This window comes from Scatophagus argus, chromosome 16, assembly GCF_020382885.2.
Source record: "Scatophagus argus isolate fScaArg1 chromosome 16, fScaArg1.pri, whole genome shotgun sequence".
NCBI lineage: Eukaryota > Metazoa > Chordata > Actinopteri > Scatophagidae > Scatophagus > Scatophagus argus.
In genome coordinates, this window is record NC_058508.1 from 6,819,218 (window position 1) to 6,832,026 (window position 12,809).

Sequence of the window (12,809 nt, forward strand, 5' to 3'; positions counted from 1 at the left end):
TTCACACTAATTAACGCTAATTAACAGAACTCACGTGACAGTTTTTCTGCGTCAGAGCAGGACCTGATATTTCTGGGGCCTAAACAGTATTAGCCAAAACATATAAACTATAAGATGAATTGTCATTTGGCAAAACTTTATTTGACTTGTTTCATGTTTGCCTTCATGGCTCAGCACTGTTGGTGTTTCACGACCGCGCAGACAAAGAAAACAACCGAGCAGCTCGCCCTGCCGAGAGTCACCTGCTCCGCCCGGAGGATGAAAGCTGTTTTTAGCCCGCTGGTCAAAAGTAATTTACACGTTAAAGGTAAGATCTTAGTTGTGTAATAACCACTAAGATAGCTGGTAAAATGGTCGGAAATCATGTTCACTCGGTGGTTTTGTTTCAAAAGCATTCTCAACTCTCAGCATTGTTTGTGCTGTTACTGTTTTCTCAGACACGACGGGGGCCACACTCCCAGTGCCTCAGTCTGAGGGGTCTTGTGGAGTGAGCCTGGGCAGAGAGAAAAACCAGAGCCTCTCTTTCTTCAGCAGATATGACAGCTGCTATGCACAGATTGAGGTAAAATAAGGGACTGTACCAAAATTATTGGGTTGATATAAAAAGTAAGGTCCTTTCCCTGCCCTTTCCCTGGACCTTCCCTTTGACAAAGGGAAAAATACTAACACCTTCCTATTTGAGTGAAGAGTAGATGATGGTTTGCTCCAATTTAGAGTCCAATGTTGTGTTCAACATCAAATTATACATTTGCAGTGGAATTGGCAAGTGGCCAAATTATTAAAATTATGAAACATAACAAAATGAATATTTCATTTCTTATTTGTTTTAACCAACAGCTGTTCGTGTTAGTTTATATGACACATTAGCAGTATCTAATGCTTTCTGTTAAGATGCAGAGTAAAGTGAAAGTTAGAGCTGATGTAAAGATGACATAACATTTTGTCTGGAGAGACAGCATTCAATAAAGACCCTCCCTTCACTTTCCCAACGATTTAGACCAACTTCCTTTCACTAAAAAAGACAAACCCATAACTCCTGCACAGTCTCACTCCTTGTACAGTCCCTAATGTGGTCAGGGACACAAACACACAGCTAAGATGTAAAACAAGCAGGTGAGGACAAGCAAATTGCTCAAATGTGGAAATGGAGACCAATTAATCTAACTAATGTGTGAATTTGATGACAGTAGGTACTTATAGACTTGTGTGATTAAATCACAGTATGATACACAATTCTTATTCTTGTTCTCATTTAAAGCTGTTGTACTTTGTTATTATTCACATTGTGACGAATTTTGATCCTCAGGGCAGCAAAGTGGTCATCCCTCTGCAGGTGCAGCTGAGAGGAGAGGATCGATGGTTCAGGGTGAATATCAGCTGTCCTCTGATAAAGAGACCCAGCGAGAGGGCTCAGCGTATCCCCACAGGTGAGTGGAGTCACTGACATCTTTTTTTATATGTAATATATATATATATATATATATATATATATATATATATATATATATATATATATATATATATATGTGTGTGTATGTAGTAAAAGTTCTGAAGAGTTCTGAAGAATTTCTTTACATAAGTGCTATCATCTCACAGGTTATTTACAATACAGAGTGTCTTTGCGTAAAAGTTTTACTGTACCTATTCAGGAACCTAAAAACTGTCTCTTCTCTTCAGCTTTACCTGGAAACTGTGACATAGAAAGAGCTTTACGAGTGAACTGTGGCCCTCCAAGCATTTCTAGTGATGCCTGCTACGAACTAGGATGCTGCTATGATGATCATGATTTAAGCTGCTACTATAGACTCAACTGTAAGACTGGCATTTGACACATTACACATTTAGGGGATTCTGTGCTGAGGAATATAAGCGCAGGAGTGTAAAAACGGCTAACGTATTCTTGTGTGTGGACAATCTCTAGCCTGCTCTATGGATGGACATTTTGTGTTCTCGGTAAAGGCCACAGACACAGAGCTGCCCATTGATCCCAGCAGTCTCATAGTAAAGGATCAGCCACAGTGCCTCCCTGTCATCAGCACCCCAGACACGGCCGTCTTCAAGATTGGAGTCACGGACTGTGGTGCAAAAGTGAAGGTAATTCAAAGAGTTTGGCATGCAAATCGGTCACATGTGGGTTGCTATTAAAGTTAGACAGAGACTGAACATTTTAGTTGCACATGGAGTTTAAAACTGTTTTACACAGTTTATACTTTACCTCTGTCTGACTTTTAGGTAGATGGAACAGTGAGCATCTATGATGTAGAAGTGGAGGAGCTGCATACAAACAGTTTCACAAAAAAATCACCATTCAGGTGAGTTACATCACCTGTACACTTGTAAACTGGTGGTGACAAATGTACTGATCAGGATGGGATTTTAAGCCTCCAGGTCCAGTGTGAATATGAGGCATCAGATTTAAAGCGTGCAGCAGACTTGCGGTCCTTGTATGCAGTGACCAACCCACCACCTGTGATTGCACTGGGAGCCATCAGAGTGCAGATGAGAATAGCTAGAGGTAATAAAATGGAGAGTGGGTTTTGCATTGTCAAGTCCTTCGAGCAAAATCTTAGTGTTGGTATTATTTGCTCCTCTAGATGCATCTTTCACATCCTTCTTTCCTGAGGACCAGCTTCCATTGACCTTGCCCCTGCGTAAAGCTGCTTACGTGGAGATTTCCATTGCCCAGCCGTCCCCAGATCCTACACTTTCCCTGCGTGTAAGGGATTGCTTTGCCTACCCTGCATCTAGACACTCTGTGTGGACACTTCTCTATGACGGGTAATGTGGAGGCAATCACAGGGGCCACCTGAGATATTGAAATGATGTGCATAATTTACTGAGCTGCTGACATTTTCTTTGTCCTCCTGGACAGATGTCCCAACCCTTTGGACAACATGAGAAGCTCTGTCCCTGTGGACAGCCAGGGGAAGACCACCTCCCACTCCCAAGTCAGGAGGTTTGATGTCAAGACCTTTGCCTTTGTGGACCCTCACACAGGCCATCCGAGTGTGGAGGAAGTGAGCTCACCTCATCTACATATTTCATTAGTATACAAGTGTGCATCTTTGCAGACATGGCTATGTGTAATCTCCTGCTTAGATATACTTCTACTGTTGGGTGGAAATCTGCACAAATGATGCTGACTGTGCACAAAGCTGCACCATAATTTGTGAGTATATTGCAGTATGTTTCAGCTCGTACACTGTATGTGTAATCTGCTAATCTTGTGTCTCTCCTCCCACAGCAGCTGAGGGTGAGAGACAGAGAAGAGAGGCAACGTCTCAGTCTGACCAGGTCCAGCTGGTCTCTTTAGGGCCACTGCTCCTGGGACAGAACAACACTGAACTGGGGGACGCTCCGTGTGTGAAACAGAACACAAGTAAGTTCTGCTCAGCACAAAATGATAGTTCCTATGTGATGGACCAATGGCAATACTTGAATTTATTGTTCTTCTCTGTTCCTCAGTGTTTCAGGTGACGGTGTATATGCTCTCTGGTGTTGGTGCTGCCCTGCTATTGACTCTGCTGTTCGCTGTGTGGTCAAGCATCAGGAAGTGGCAGAAGGCAGAAGCACAGCAAGCTTGTGACGCACAAGTTGACAACAACCGATGACGATAAAACATTTTGTAAATTTGAATTCAAACTTGTTTTGCTCTACTTTACATCAGGGTGGGTTGTTCTTGATCATAAAATCCAAAACAATGATTGAAATGGATCCCAGAGCTAGTGAAAAGTCAACATGTCACAATACTGATGATTTCCCAAAAGTCATTCATCTCTTGTCAGGTGCTGGTAATTAATTCAGTGAACATGAAAACAAGTAAATCCAAATGATAGTTTATTAACACAAAAATGCTCTGGTTGACAATGTCCCTAACACACACAAATGCAGTAAAATGAGTACAGAAAAAGCAGTGTAGTTTACTCAGTACGGTCTGAACTTTCTCTGTGCCCGCAGCAGAGCTATTCTCTGTTTATCCTCCTCAAACTTCTTTCTTAGTTCAGCAATATCTGAAAAGAAGAAACAAAAAAAAACTTTATTTTACAAGGCCTCCCAATCTCCACTAAAAATTAAAGGCAAATTCTAGCCTTCAGATGAAGAGACAAATGAAATTGTCAACTCACGTTCTTTCTGTGTGTTTCTGTGCTGCCAGGTGTAGAAGTTCAGGAGCTCCTTCCTCTTCTTCTTCCTCATCTCTTTCTGTAGAGTCCTTTGGTTGGCTGCCTCAGTGTGGGGACGGGCCTTGGCGCCCTTCGGTCCTTTTGTGACTTTCACCCAGCCCTCTTCATCCTCTTGTTGCTGCTCAGCTGCCTTCCTTTGCCTCTCTGCATCCTGTGACAAGGGAAACAATTGCAAGTTGAGGCTTTGTGGACCCGATGGGTGGGCGATACTGAAGGAAGGGCTGTAGAATTCTCACCTCTTCTTTCCGTTTGTCATAGTCTTCCATAAATGAGTCGACTATCTGTTGCATTTTGTCTGGCTGAATAAAGGACTCCGTGTAATTCTGAATCCATTCTGTGATAAGACAACATGCAACATAAGAATATGTTGTGACTCTGAGTTGAATATGTTTGATCAACAAGGACCCAGCTCATACTGAAACAGTAACACTTAGGTTACATAAAATGAAATAATATTGAATCTTGCATTAATAAAAATGGATGCATCACTGTGTCGTCACTCACTCTGTACTCCTGTGCTCACTGTACGCTGCTCTGTGCAGACCACCAAAGGCACATTATATGGGTGTGATTTGGCTGCTGACAAACTTGAGGAACTTTGGAACACAATGTAGCCAACTTTGAAACCCTGGGAGGGACAAACAGACACAAAAGGTAAAATTAACGACCTGAATTACACTGTTCACAAGTAACACAGTTACAGCAGAAAGAACTCACCTGCTTTGCAACTGGTTTGAAAAACTTGGACAGCTTGGGTCCTGACTCCTGAAAGGAGCCAGGGTGGTCTCTCAGCTCCACGGACTGAACACAGCCAAACTGCGAGAACAGTTCTGTGACAACGGCCTGAAACACAAACAGCAGGATTGAAAATCTGCAAGAGTCCTATTCTGTATTTCTAAAATTAAAAATGTAATGACGTCGTTAACAAACACAAGCCAGTTAGCCATTTAGCTTCATAAACTGTACCTCCGAGCAGTACGGAGGGATGTTGAGCACAAACAAAGTCCGGTCCAGAGGTCTGCGTGAGTTCCTCTCTGCTCGTACTTTATGCTCTTTCACATACAGCCTGTGCTGTGCAGCGCTGTCGGAACTGAACTGTAAGGACAGCACTGCGAAGAGAAACAGAAAAAAAATAAACTTCAAGCCAACACATGAACGTCGCTCAGTAAAGTATCTGTAATCAGCAATTGATTCCTGCGTCAAAGGCCAGTAGGGCAATACGGGTCAGTAACCAGTCAAACCGTGTACAATGACAAGCAAACTTCTGTCCGGGGATAAGTATGTATGTTACTGACAAGTCGAAATTAGGATTTTGTCAAATATTACCTGTAAATCCTCCAGGAATAATACAACACTGGCTACTAGCATGTTTCTTCTTGGACGGCGCCATCTTGGTGCGACCTTTCACACCGGAAGTACAACTTAAGCCAAGTACCAATTTCAATTTCCTTCCTTTTTTGTTTTAAAAATAACCACAACCCGAACGAGTATATACACAAGGTTAAATATACTAAACAAGCACTATCAATATAATGAAGGGAGCATATATATTTTTAACCATGGATCTATTTAAAATACAGCCATGTCAAACAAGTTACAACTTTTCGATTTAACTTCTGAAATGTCCCCTTAAGTACACGTTAATTTTGAGCACATTAGGTATAGAGCTTCCCAGCTGGAAAATACTTTACTTTACTGATGGGTTTTAGTTTTAGATCTATAATGGGAGGAGCAGGACAAACTGTGATATCACTTGACCAATGTATGATTTCATTACTAGTCTTTTTTTTTAGAAACTAAATGCTGTTTGTATATAACATGAACTACTATAAAAATCATGCAGCAGACAGGAATGAGGAGTCTCAGGCAACATCTACAAAGCTAAATATTTAATGGTGACATTTCACAGACAGGTCTGACCTCTCTAATCTCTTCTTGACTGACATACCAATAAAGGAACATAATGTAATTTACAGTCCTTGAAAATAAATTGAGTGTAATGTGTACTAGAAAGAAATGAACATATACTGCTTCAAAACCCGTCACTAACAGAGCACACAAGATCTGTATGCCACAAGGATGGTGAAAACAAAAAAATCAACATAGCATGACGGCGGTTTTGAACCATCCCAGATTTACTCACACAAATGTGTTCAGTTATTTCGTGTAGGGAAGACCTTTTCTCAGGCTGAAGTTAGGCAGAGTTGCGGTCAGGACTTGCTGAGGGCAACCTCACTGTACTACCTAATCAGCAATATGGTATCTGCTATCTTGGTATACTTGAATGGTCTGTACACCCACAGAAAATTCAAAAAGAGTTAAAGACAATATAACCAAACACACCTGTGTGGACGCACAGGACCTTCAACACACTGTATCTTTTAAAAATGACAATGCTGCTTGGTATCTGTCAATTAATCTTTTACAGCTTTTCTTCCCATCCTTTGTTGGACATGTGGGGTGGGGTAAAGTGGAGTTAAATTGGAGTATTAAAACAACTTAACATGTCTAAATGCGCTGGAATAGAATTGACAAAAATAAAAAAAACAAACAAAACAAAGCATCCCTACGCATTCAATTTGACTTGGAACTCCCCAAATACACTGAATTAAAACAACAAATCACATCTTGCTTCTTTCCACTGCTCCATCTCAGGGACAAACTGGTGACATTTGGATACCACATAGCTGAAAACAAGATGTTGCGTATCCATGAATTTCACGTTCAGAGAAGTCATGTATATCAAATGAGTAAAAATCAGCTTCATATGAGACAACACGTGCTGCCTGCTGTCAATGTGAAAAACACAGTTTGTATGTGAACACTGACAATGCAGTTACACATTTATGAACAGACAGTGTATTCACACTAGACAAAAGCTATATCTTGATGCGAAAGGCAGTGGCCTGTGAGCTGGGGGGCTCAGTGGTGGAGGTGGACTGCGCAGTGGATTTGAACAGAGCCTTGAGGATAGTCTGGGGGTCCACCTCTGGAGTGGGCTGAGATGAGGCTCGCTGACCGGCGGGACGAGTTAAGGATGAGGGCAGACCGTCTTTTTTTGTACCACTGCCTGTGCCTGGAGTGTCACTGAGCCTCCTGTAGGGGAAAAGGGATGGATGTCCAAGAAAACATGGTCATTTTGCCAAGAGCCTTACATTCCTTGAGACTCAAGCCATATTTAAACTTAAATCAAAATTGTGTGTGGTCAAGAAGAAACACAATATCCATAGCTTGAACTCAATAATGCAATCACCAAATGTACCACAGCTCAGTGTACCACTAAATAGTTTGTCAAACACCGAGATGCTTCAGTTCAAGGAAGACTGAATTAATCCTCCCTGGATAGACACAGGAGAGTATTTGCAGATGATTACTTGCAAATTTAGTAGAAACAATGTCACTATTCATTGTACTTAGAAAGAAATAAATGAATTTCAATCATTCGGGTTTGAAGCAAATTACAGCTCATGGGAAATATGCAAAATAAAGTATGCACATGTAAACACAGCCCACTACAGATTAATTTGAAATGAAGGAAGGAATTAAGCCTTTCGGGCTTACTTACAATAGAATGGGCTGATCAGAAGTGATGACATTTCCCTGAATATGAAGGTTACACTTCATAGGCTGGCCTGGAGGTGAATAAGAAGAAAAGATTAAAATAATAATTATAATAATAATTAAACAGGACATAGACCCAAACGCCGTCAAACCTGTTGGGGCAGTCTCAGTGATGCTGAACTAAATCTAAGTTGGCCTTGGTTTAACAAATATAGACAATGATGTCCCTAACCAGTAAACATGTCATCAGTACTGTAGTCATTGACCTACATGTAAAACACAAGTCAGAGCCCAAAACCAATAGAGGCATTTCATGTGTGCGTCCTTGCCAGTGGCACTCACCGTCCAGGCAGCGGTTGTTGTACTTCCTGTATGCGCTCACGGCATCCTCCTTACGTACAAACACAACTTCAGCCACACCCACCTTCACCAGTCGTGCTCGCTTCAAGGCCCCGCACACACAGAACAGTTCCTGTGGACAAATAGATAGAGAGTATAAACACACACTGAATGAGTCATCATAGCACCACAGCACTCAGCACACAACTGAATATCAAACATAACAAAAGGATTTACTCACAACTATGTCTTCCTCAGTAACCCGGGGATGCAGGTTGTTAACTGTAATTTTTGTCCCCTCCAAAGGACTGAAAGCAGGCTACAAAGAAACATGACACCACATTATTAAGCGTATGCAATCAAAATGGCTGACATGAAACAATGGGAGCAAGCTTGGCAAGGAACATGCCAAATGTTTTAGCCTGATAAGCCATGTATTCCAACGATTACAGCTACTGCAATCTTGCCACCATCATGTGATCAGTTCACAAAATCCAGTTTGTGGTTACATTACAAACACAATCCTCCAGTGGTGACTTTGTAAAGAAACATTTCGATGACCAAGGACGCACCTATTTTTTCTCTGCATGGATCAAATGACAGTCTACTCGCATTAAATCCTGAATTTAATTAGCAGGGAAAACACCAAATACTGAAGCACCCAGGTCAACTTTTTACTGTAAGAGTGGGGAAAGAGGAAGCACAACAGGAAAAATAAAGTAGGGGATAGGCTTAAATTCCTAGCATGGGATGAATATCCACATCACATTAATTATCTGAAAAACATTTTGAAGCATACGTGTCTGATTTTTACTTCAGAGCGTATCTACAACTGTTGCAACAGTTAATGTTATTGCTCACAAAATTACCAAATCCAGGGACTGCTCTGTGGAGGAAAAAGTATTGTTAGCCAAGGGAGTCCTTGATAAATAATCAGAGGCTTTCTTAGTTCCACAGTGAGTTAGAACAAACAATTCTCAGTGTAAGCATTTCTAATTCACTGGCAGGCTAAGCATTTCAATCAATCTTAACTTAGCTGGTTACTTTTAATATTCTCAAATAGTGAAAATGACACCAAATAATAATTAAAAGGTGTAGACAAGCACACACAGCTACAGTTGCAAGCAGGGATGTTTACCTGAGGGGGAGTAGGAGTCGTGGTGGTAGCTTCTGCTGTGCTTTGCTGGAGAGTCCTGGAGACGGGTTGTAAAGTTGCAGCTGAGGATCTGGCAGCAGCCATGCTGGGGTTGGGTCGAGTGGGAGCCACTGGAACAGGGGGACGTGGGGCCGTGTACGCATCATTTTTAACCACCTTGGTGATTGGTGCGGACATGGAAAATGTGGAGCCCGCTGCACCAGACTGTGCAAAATAAAAGGAATGAAAAGTTTAATTTCATACACGAAACAGAAAACTGGATGTGAAAAATAAAACCCAAGCTTTACAGATAGACTAACATCCCTCCCTGTAGTAACAGAGATTCTTTCATTTTTTTCTGTTTAAAAAAAAAAAAAAAAAAAATACAAGCACTGAAAACAAGGTTGGTCCTGGATGTCTCATATCTCCTTCTTCCTCTAGAAGCAGAGATTCCCAATTTATGTGTGAAAGAGAAAAGGGCTTCATACAGCAAGGGGAATTCTTTGATTCAATAATCTCTGCACACCTAACATCAAACTAACCCGCACACATAGAGGAGATGGAGATCCATAAATATGGTTGGTATAGAAGATATAAGAAGTAAACACGAGAATAATTTAAGCAGTAAATAAAGACTTTTAAGCAGATTAATTTAAACCTCTAACTCTTACCCGTGACTGTAGCATACTATTAGCTGTAGTGATCTTTATTTGTTTACTGGAGATGTCATCATGCTCCTTTGAGACAGGCTGTGGGAAAAAAAAAAGTTAATACTATGTTTTACAGTCTTAGCCATTACATAGGTGAAACACCGTGTTCTCATTCAGACAAATTTCTATAAACATACGAATTGTCCTCAATTTTTAATGAGTAAACATAAAAAGAAAAACATCTCATCAACCTGTGTTGCTGCACGGATTCCACCTGACATCCCCACTGGACGTTGCTGTAAAGATAGATGCCAAACATTAACTACAGTAAGCATGTCAGAATCAGAATCAGAATTCCTTTATTAATCCCTGGAGGGAAATTCTTGAAGCCTCCGCTGTCAATGTGCATTTACGCTTTAACTTCAAATGAATGTCATATGCAGGCTGTGTCAGAAAGAAAGAAGGAAGGAAGAAGAAGAAGAAGAAAGATACTTATTTGAACCTCACCTGAATGGTCTTGGTTATTTTCAGGGGTGGTGCAGCAACTGTCTGTGTCCCTCCAATGCTTCTCTTGAGGCTCAGCCTGTCACGAGCATCCATCATTCTTTTATTATTGCTCAGCTGTGGTGTTGCACCGCCCCTCATGCTCAGTCCTTGTACATTAGAGGCAAACTGCCTTGTGTTCACACTGACAAGATTGTTGTTAGTGTGTATCTGTATCTGTGGCACAAGTGTCTGGCTCTGTAGCTGGTGCTTTACTGCTGTCATTTGTGTGGTCTGAGACGGAACACTGAACTGATTTTGCCCCTGTTTGCGTGAGTTGATCATCTGACGGGCATCCTGCACTCCCCCTGCTCCTCCCCTGCCACGGATTTTGAAGCGAGCATCTTTCTGACCAAGCTTTTCTCTGGCGTCTTTCACTTGAAATCCTGAAGGAAGACAGGAAGGTGACAGGAGGATGAACTTAGTAATGTCCAAAACTAAAAACTATCTGATCAGTTGTTTTTCACTTGATATAAGATATGAGTAAACTGGCACATTATTTTGCCAAGGCAATAACAACGTTATTTATATAGCACCTTTCAAAAAACAGGTTTGCAAAGTTCTTAACAATCATTTAAAACAAAACACTGAATAGAAGGCAATAAACAAAACCTAAACAGACACATGGTGAAGGTTTAAGATTTAGATAAAAGCAATAATAATAATAATAATAATAATAATGATGATGATGATAGTGGTCCTTACCTGCTCCTCCTCCTCCTCCGAGCCGCTGTCTGACATCATTAACCCCAATCTTCTGTCGAGCGTCAAAGCTCTTGCCAATCCCTCCTGCACCCCGTCCAAACATGGGCCTGAGAGAAAGGAAAACCAAAATTTCTTGACATTCCCCACTGGCAGTATAACACCCATTAACGCTCAATTCAACATTTAGAAGTTTTGAAATCCTTGAACACTTTCCAAAATACTAACCATACCAACCAATATCAACCACATTTTCCATATACTAACAATAAAGCTCACAATGGCAAAGTTCATTTTTTAGCAGCAAAAATCTGCTTTGTTGCCAACATAAGAAGTCGCTCGCTAACTTGCTAAGCCTGGAGAGTGAAGCTACAAACATAAGCAAACAACTGCATCCATTCAAATTTCTGCTCTACTGCGACTTCCAAATATCAGTTAGGTTAACAAACTGGCTTTTGTTGTGTTATTCCCCCGTATTTCCCTAATTTAGCAATGAATAACTTCATACGTAAAGGCCTACAGATAATGTCTGCTATTTAGCCTAACGTTTACGATGTAAGCTAACGTACCTAGCTTTGTGTTATGAGGGCCTAGAAGAAGAAGAATCAACTTTATTGGCAGTATATATATTTTTACATACACACACTGAATTCGTCTTCTGCATTTGACCCATCCTTAGTTGAACACACACATGCAACACCCAGCAAATTACATGCAGTGAAACACACACAGGAGCAGTGGGCAGCATCAGGCGCCCACTGCGCCTACGACTACTGCGTTAGCCTACGACAGCCAACTAGCAACAAATAGCTCTCGATACTCATTATCCTTTCAAAAATGTTACAAAAAGTTGCAGCGTCCTCAGTAAGCAAACATCCATCAATGCAGTGATAGCTTTAATACCTTTTGGTTGGTGCCTTGAGATTAATACCGCGCTGTCGTATCACTTCATCCAAAGAGACGTCTGCCATTTTCTCACACTACCTCCCAGCGCGTGCGTACTTAAGACATTTTAGCTTGAACTTACGGAAGCCGATTTGGGCCAGACAACATATTTGCTGTTTGAAACTGATGTTTAATACGTTTAAATTCCACTATTTGATCATTGTTTTTCGTTTCAAAAATAAGAATAGATATCGATGAAGTGCTGAAATACAAACTACACTGACCAAGGGAGTAAACAATGTCCCCTGACAAATGCTAAATCTGCTATCGATTACTCTAGACATAAGCTATATGCCAATATACCCATGAGCCTTTGCACTAAATAGTCGCAAGAAGCTGAATGGTTTTCCCCAACGAGCGTAGTTTGCATCATCAGAACACTGTTATGCTCTCTATCGCTACAAATTATTATTTACTACGCATATAACTATCGATATAAAGTAGTAATCGGCTGTAAGTGACCTAATAATTGGCACCCTAACAGAGAACGCATGGGCAATGTGTCTATGTCGGTCTTCGGCGATTGACTGGTTATGCCTTAAACTGATGAGTAAGGAAAATAACGACGCGGGGTGACGCCCGTGTCCTCGTTAAACTTACGAGACGAATTTTTGAAGGGGTACAGGTCTGCCTGTTCAGGTGACTCGCCTACTTTGCGAGATGCCCTATGGGACCAGGACCTACCCCAAACCCCATATGTGTACAAAAGGAATAACCGAATAATATCACTATGTGATGCTATTTCAAAAAATC

At 41.2% G+C, this 12,809-nt stretch overlaps 3 protein-coding genes and 1 non-coding gene across 8 annotated transcripts; 2 read left to right on the top strand and 2 right to left on the bottom strand.

Annotated features, from left to right (window-relative positions):
• Nucleotides 1-5: 5 nt before the first annotated feature.
• LOC124073810 (zona pellucida sperm-binding protein 4-like) lies at nt 6-4,502 on the top strand. Of its 3 annotated transcripts, none has more exons than XM_046416328.1 (13): nt 6-307; nt 438-562; nt 1,307-1,427; nt 1,678-1,812; nt 1,922-2,094; nt 2,233-2,312; nt 2,382-2,515; nt 2,595-2,778; nt 2,873-3,017; nt 3,100-3,169; nt 3,248-3,379; nt 3,466-3,625; nt 4,154-4,502. In XM_046416328.1, exons 1-12 carry the CDS (start codon nt 115-117, stop codon nt 3,609-3,611), a joined length of 1,638 nt encoding a protein of 545 aa, XP_046272284.1. In that variant the 5' UTR covers nt 6-114; the 3' UTR covers nt 3,612-3,625; nt 4,154-4,502. The 3 variants fall into 3 exon arrangements, with proteins under 3 accessions (XP_046272284.1, XP_046272282.1, XP_046272283.1); XM_046416326.1 differs by having other exon boundaries at nt 7-307; nt 3,245-3,379; XM_046416327.1 differs by having other exon boundaries at nt 7-307; nt 3,245-3,379; nt 4,207-4,502.
• rrp7a (ribosomal RNA processing 7 homolog A) lies at nt 3,817-5,656 on the bottom strand. Its single transcript, XM_046416335.1, has 7 exons — nt 5,508-5,656; nt 5,148-5,290; nt 4,899-5,024; nt 4,686-4,809; nt 4,418-4,515; nt 4,125-4,332; nt 3,817-4,010 (listed from the first exon to the last, which is right to left on the bottom strand). Exons 1-7 carry the CDS (start codon nt 5,569-5,571, stop codon nt 3,925-3,927), a joined length of 849 nt encoding a protein of 282 aa, XP_046272291.1. The 5' UTR covers nt 5,572-5,656; the 3' UTR covers nt 3,817-3,924.
• Nucleotides 5,657-6,055: 399 nt separating this feature from the next.
• poldip3 (polymerase (DNA-directed), delta interacting protein 3) lies at nt 6,056-12,290 on the bottom strand. Of its 3 annotated transcripts, XM_046416331.1 has the most exons (11): nt 12,015-12,290; nt 11,115-11,221; nt 10,663-10,795; nt 10,374-10,449; nt 10,118-10,162; nt 9,888-9,965; nt 9,220-9,441; nt 8,323-8,400; nt 8,085-8,214; nt 7,747-7,813; nt 6,056-7,277 (listed from the first exon to the last, which is right to left on the bottom strand). In XM_046416331.1, the coding sequence occupies exons 1-11, from the start codon at nt 12,080-12,082 to the stop codon at nt 7,061-7,063; spliced, it is 1,221 nt and encodes a 406-aa protein (XP_046272287.1). In that variant the 5' UTR covers nt 12,083-12,290; the 3' UTR covers nt 6,056-7,060. The 3 variants fall into 3 exon arrangements, with proteins under 3 accessions (XP_046272287.1, XP_046272285.1, XP_046272286.1); XM_046416329.1 differs by having other exon boundaries at nt 10,374-10,795; nt 12,015-12,285; XM_046416330.1 differs by having other exon boundaries at nt 10,374-10,798; nt 11,121-11,221; nt 12,015-12,282.
• Nucleotides 12,291-12,589: 299 nt separating this feature from the next.
• LOC124074051 lies at nt 12,590-12,743 on the top strand. The gene has a single exon (XR_006845769.1). It is a non-coding gene; the product is annotated as a U12 minor spliceosomal RNA (small nuclear RNA).
• Nucleotides 12,744-12,809: the final 66 nt, after the last annotated feature.

Coding starts and splice junctions, on each gene's coding strand:
- LOC124073810 (XM_046416326.1), top strand. CDS start 115: ATGAATTGTCATTTGGCAAAACTTTATTTGACTTGTTTCATGTTTGCC. Junction 308..437: donor AAGTAATTTACACGTTAAAG/GTAAGATCTTAG, acceptor CTGTTTTCTCAG/ACACGACGGGGGCCACACTC. Junction 3,380..3,465: donor GTGTGTGAAACAGAACACAA/GTAAGTTCTGCT, acceptor TCTGTTCCTCAG/TGTTTCAGGTGACGGTGTAT.
- rrp7a (XM_046416335.1), bottom strand. CDS start 5,571: ATGGCGCCGTCCAAGAAGAAACATGCTAGTAGCCAGTGTTGTATTATT. Junction 5,025..5,147: donor TCCCTCCGTACTGCTCGGAG/GTACAGTTTATG, acceptor TTTGTGTTTCAG/GCCGTTGTCACAGAACTGTT. Junction 4,333..4,417: donor ATGACAAACGGAAAGAAGAG/GTGAGAATTCTA, acceptor CCCTTGTCACAG/GATGCAGAGAGGCAAAGGAA.
- poldip3 (XM_046416329.1), bottom strand. CDS start 12,082: ATGGCAGACGTCTCTTTGGATGAAGTGATACGACAGCGCGGTATTAAT. Junction 11,222..12,014: donor CTCAAGGCACCAACCAAAAG/GTATTAAAGCTA, acceptor CCTTTCTCTCAG/GCCCATGTTTGGACGGGGTG. Junction 7,278..7,746: donor TCTGATCAGCCCATTCTATT/GTAAGTAAGCCC, acceptor TTTCCCCTACAG/GAGGCTCAGTGACACTCCAG.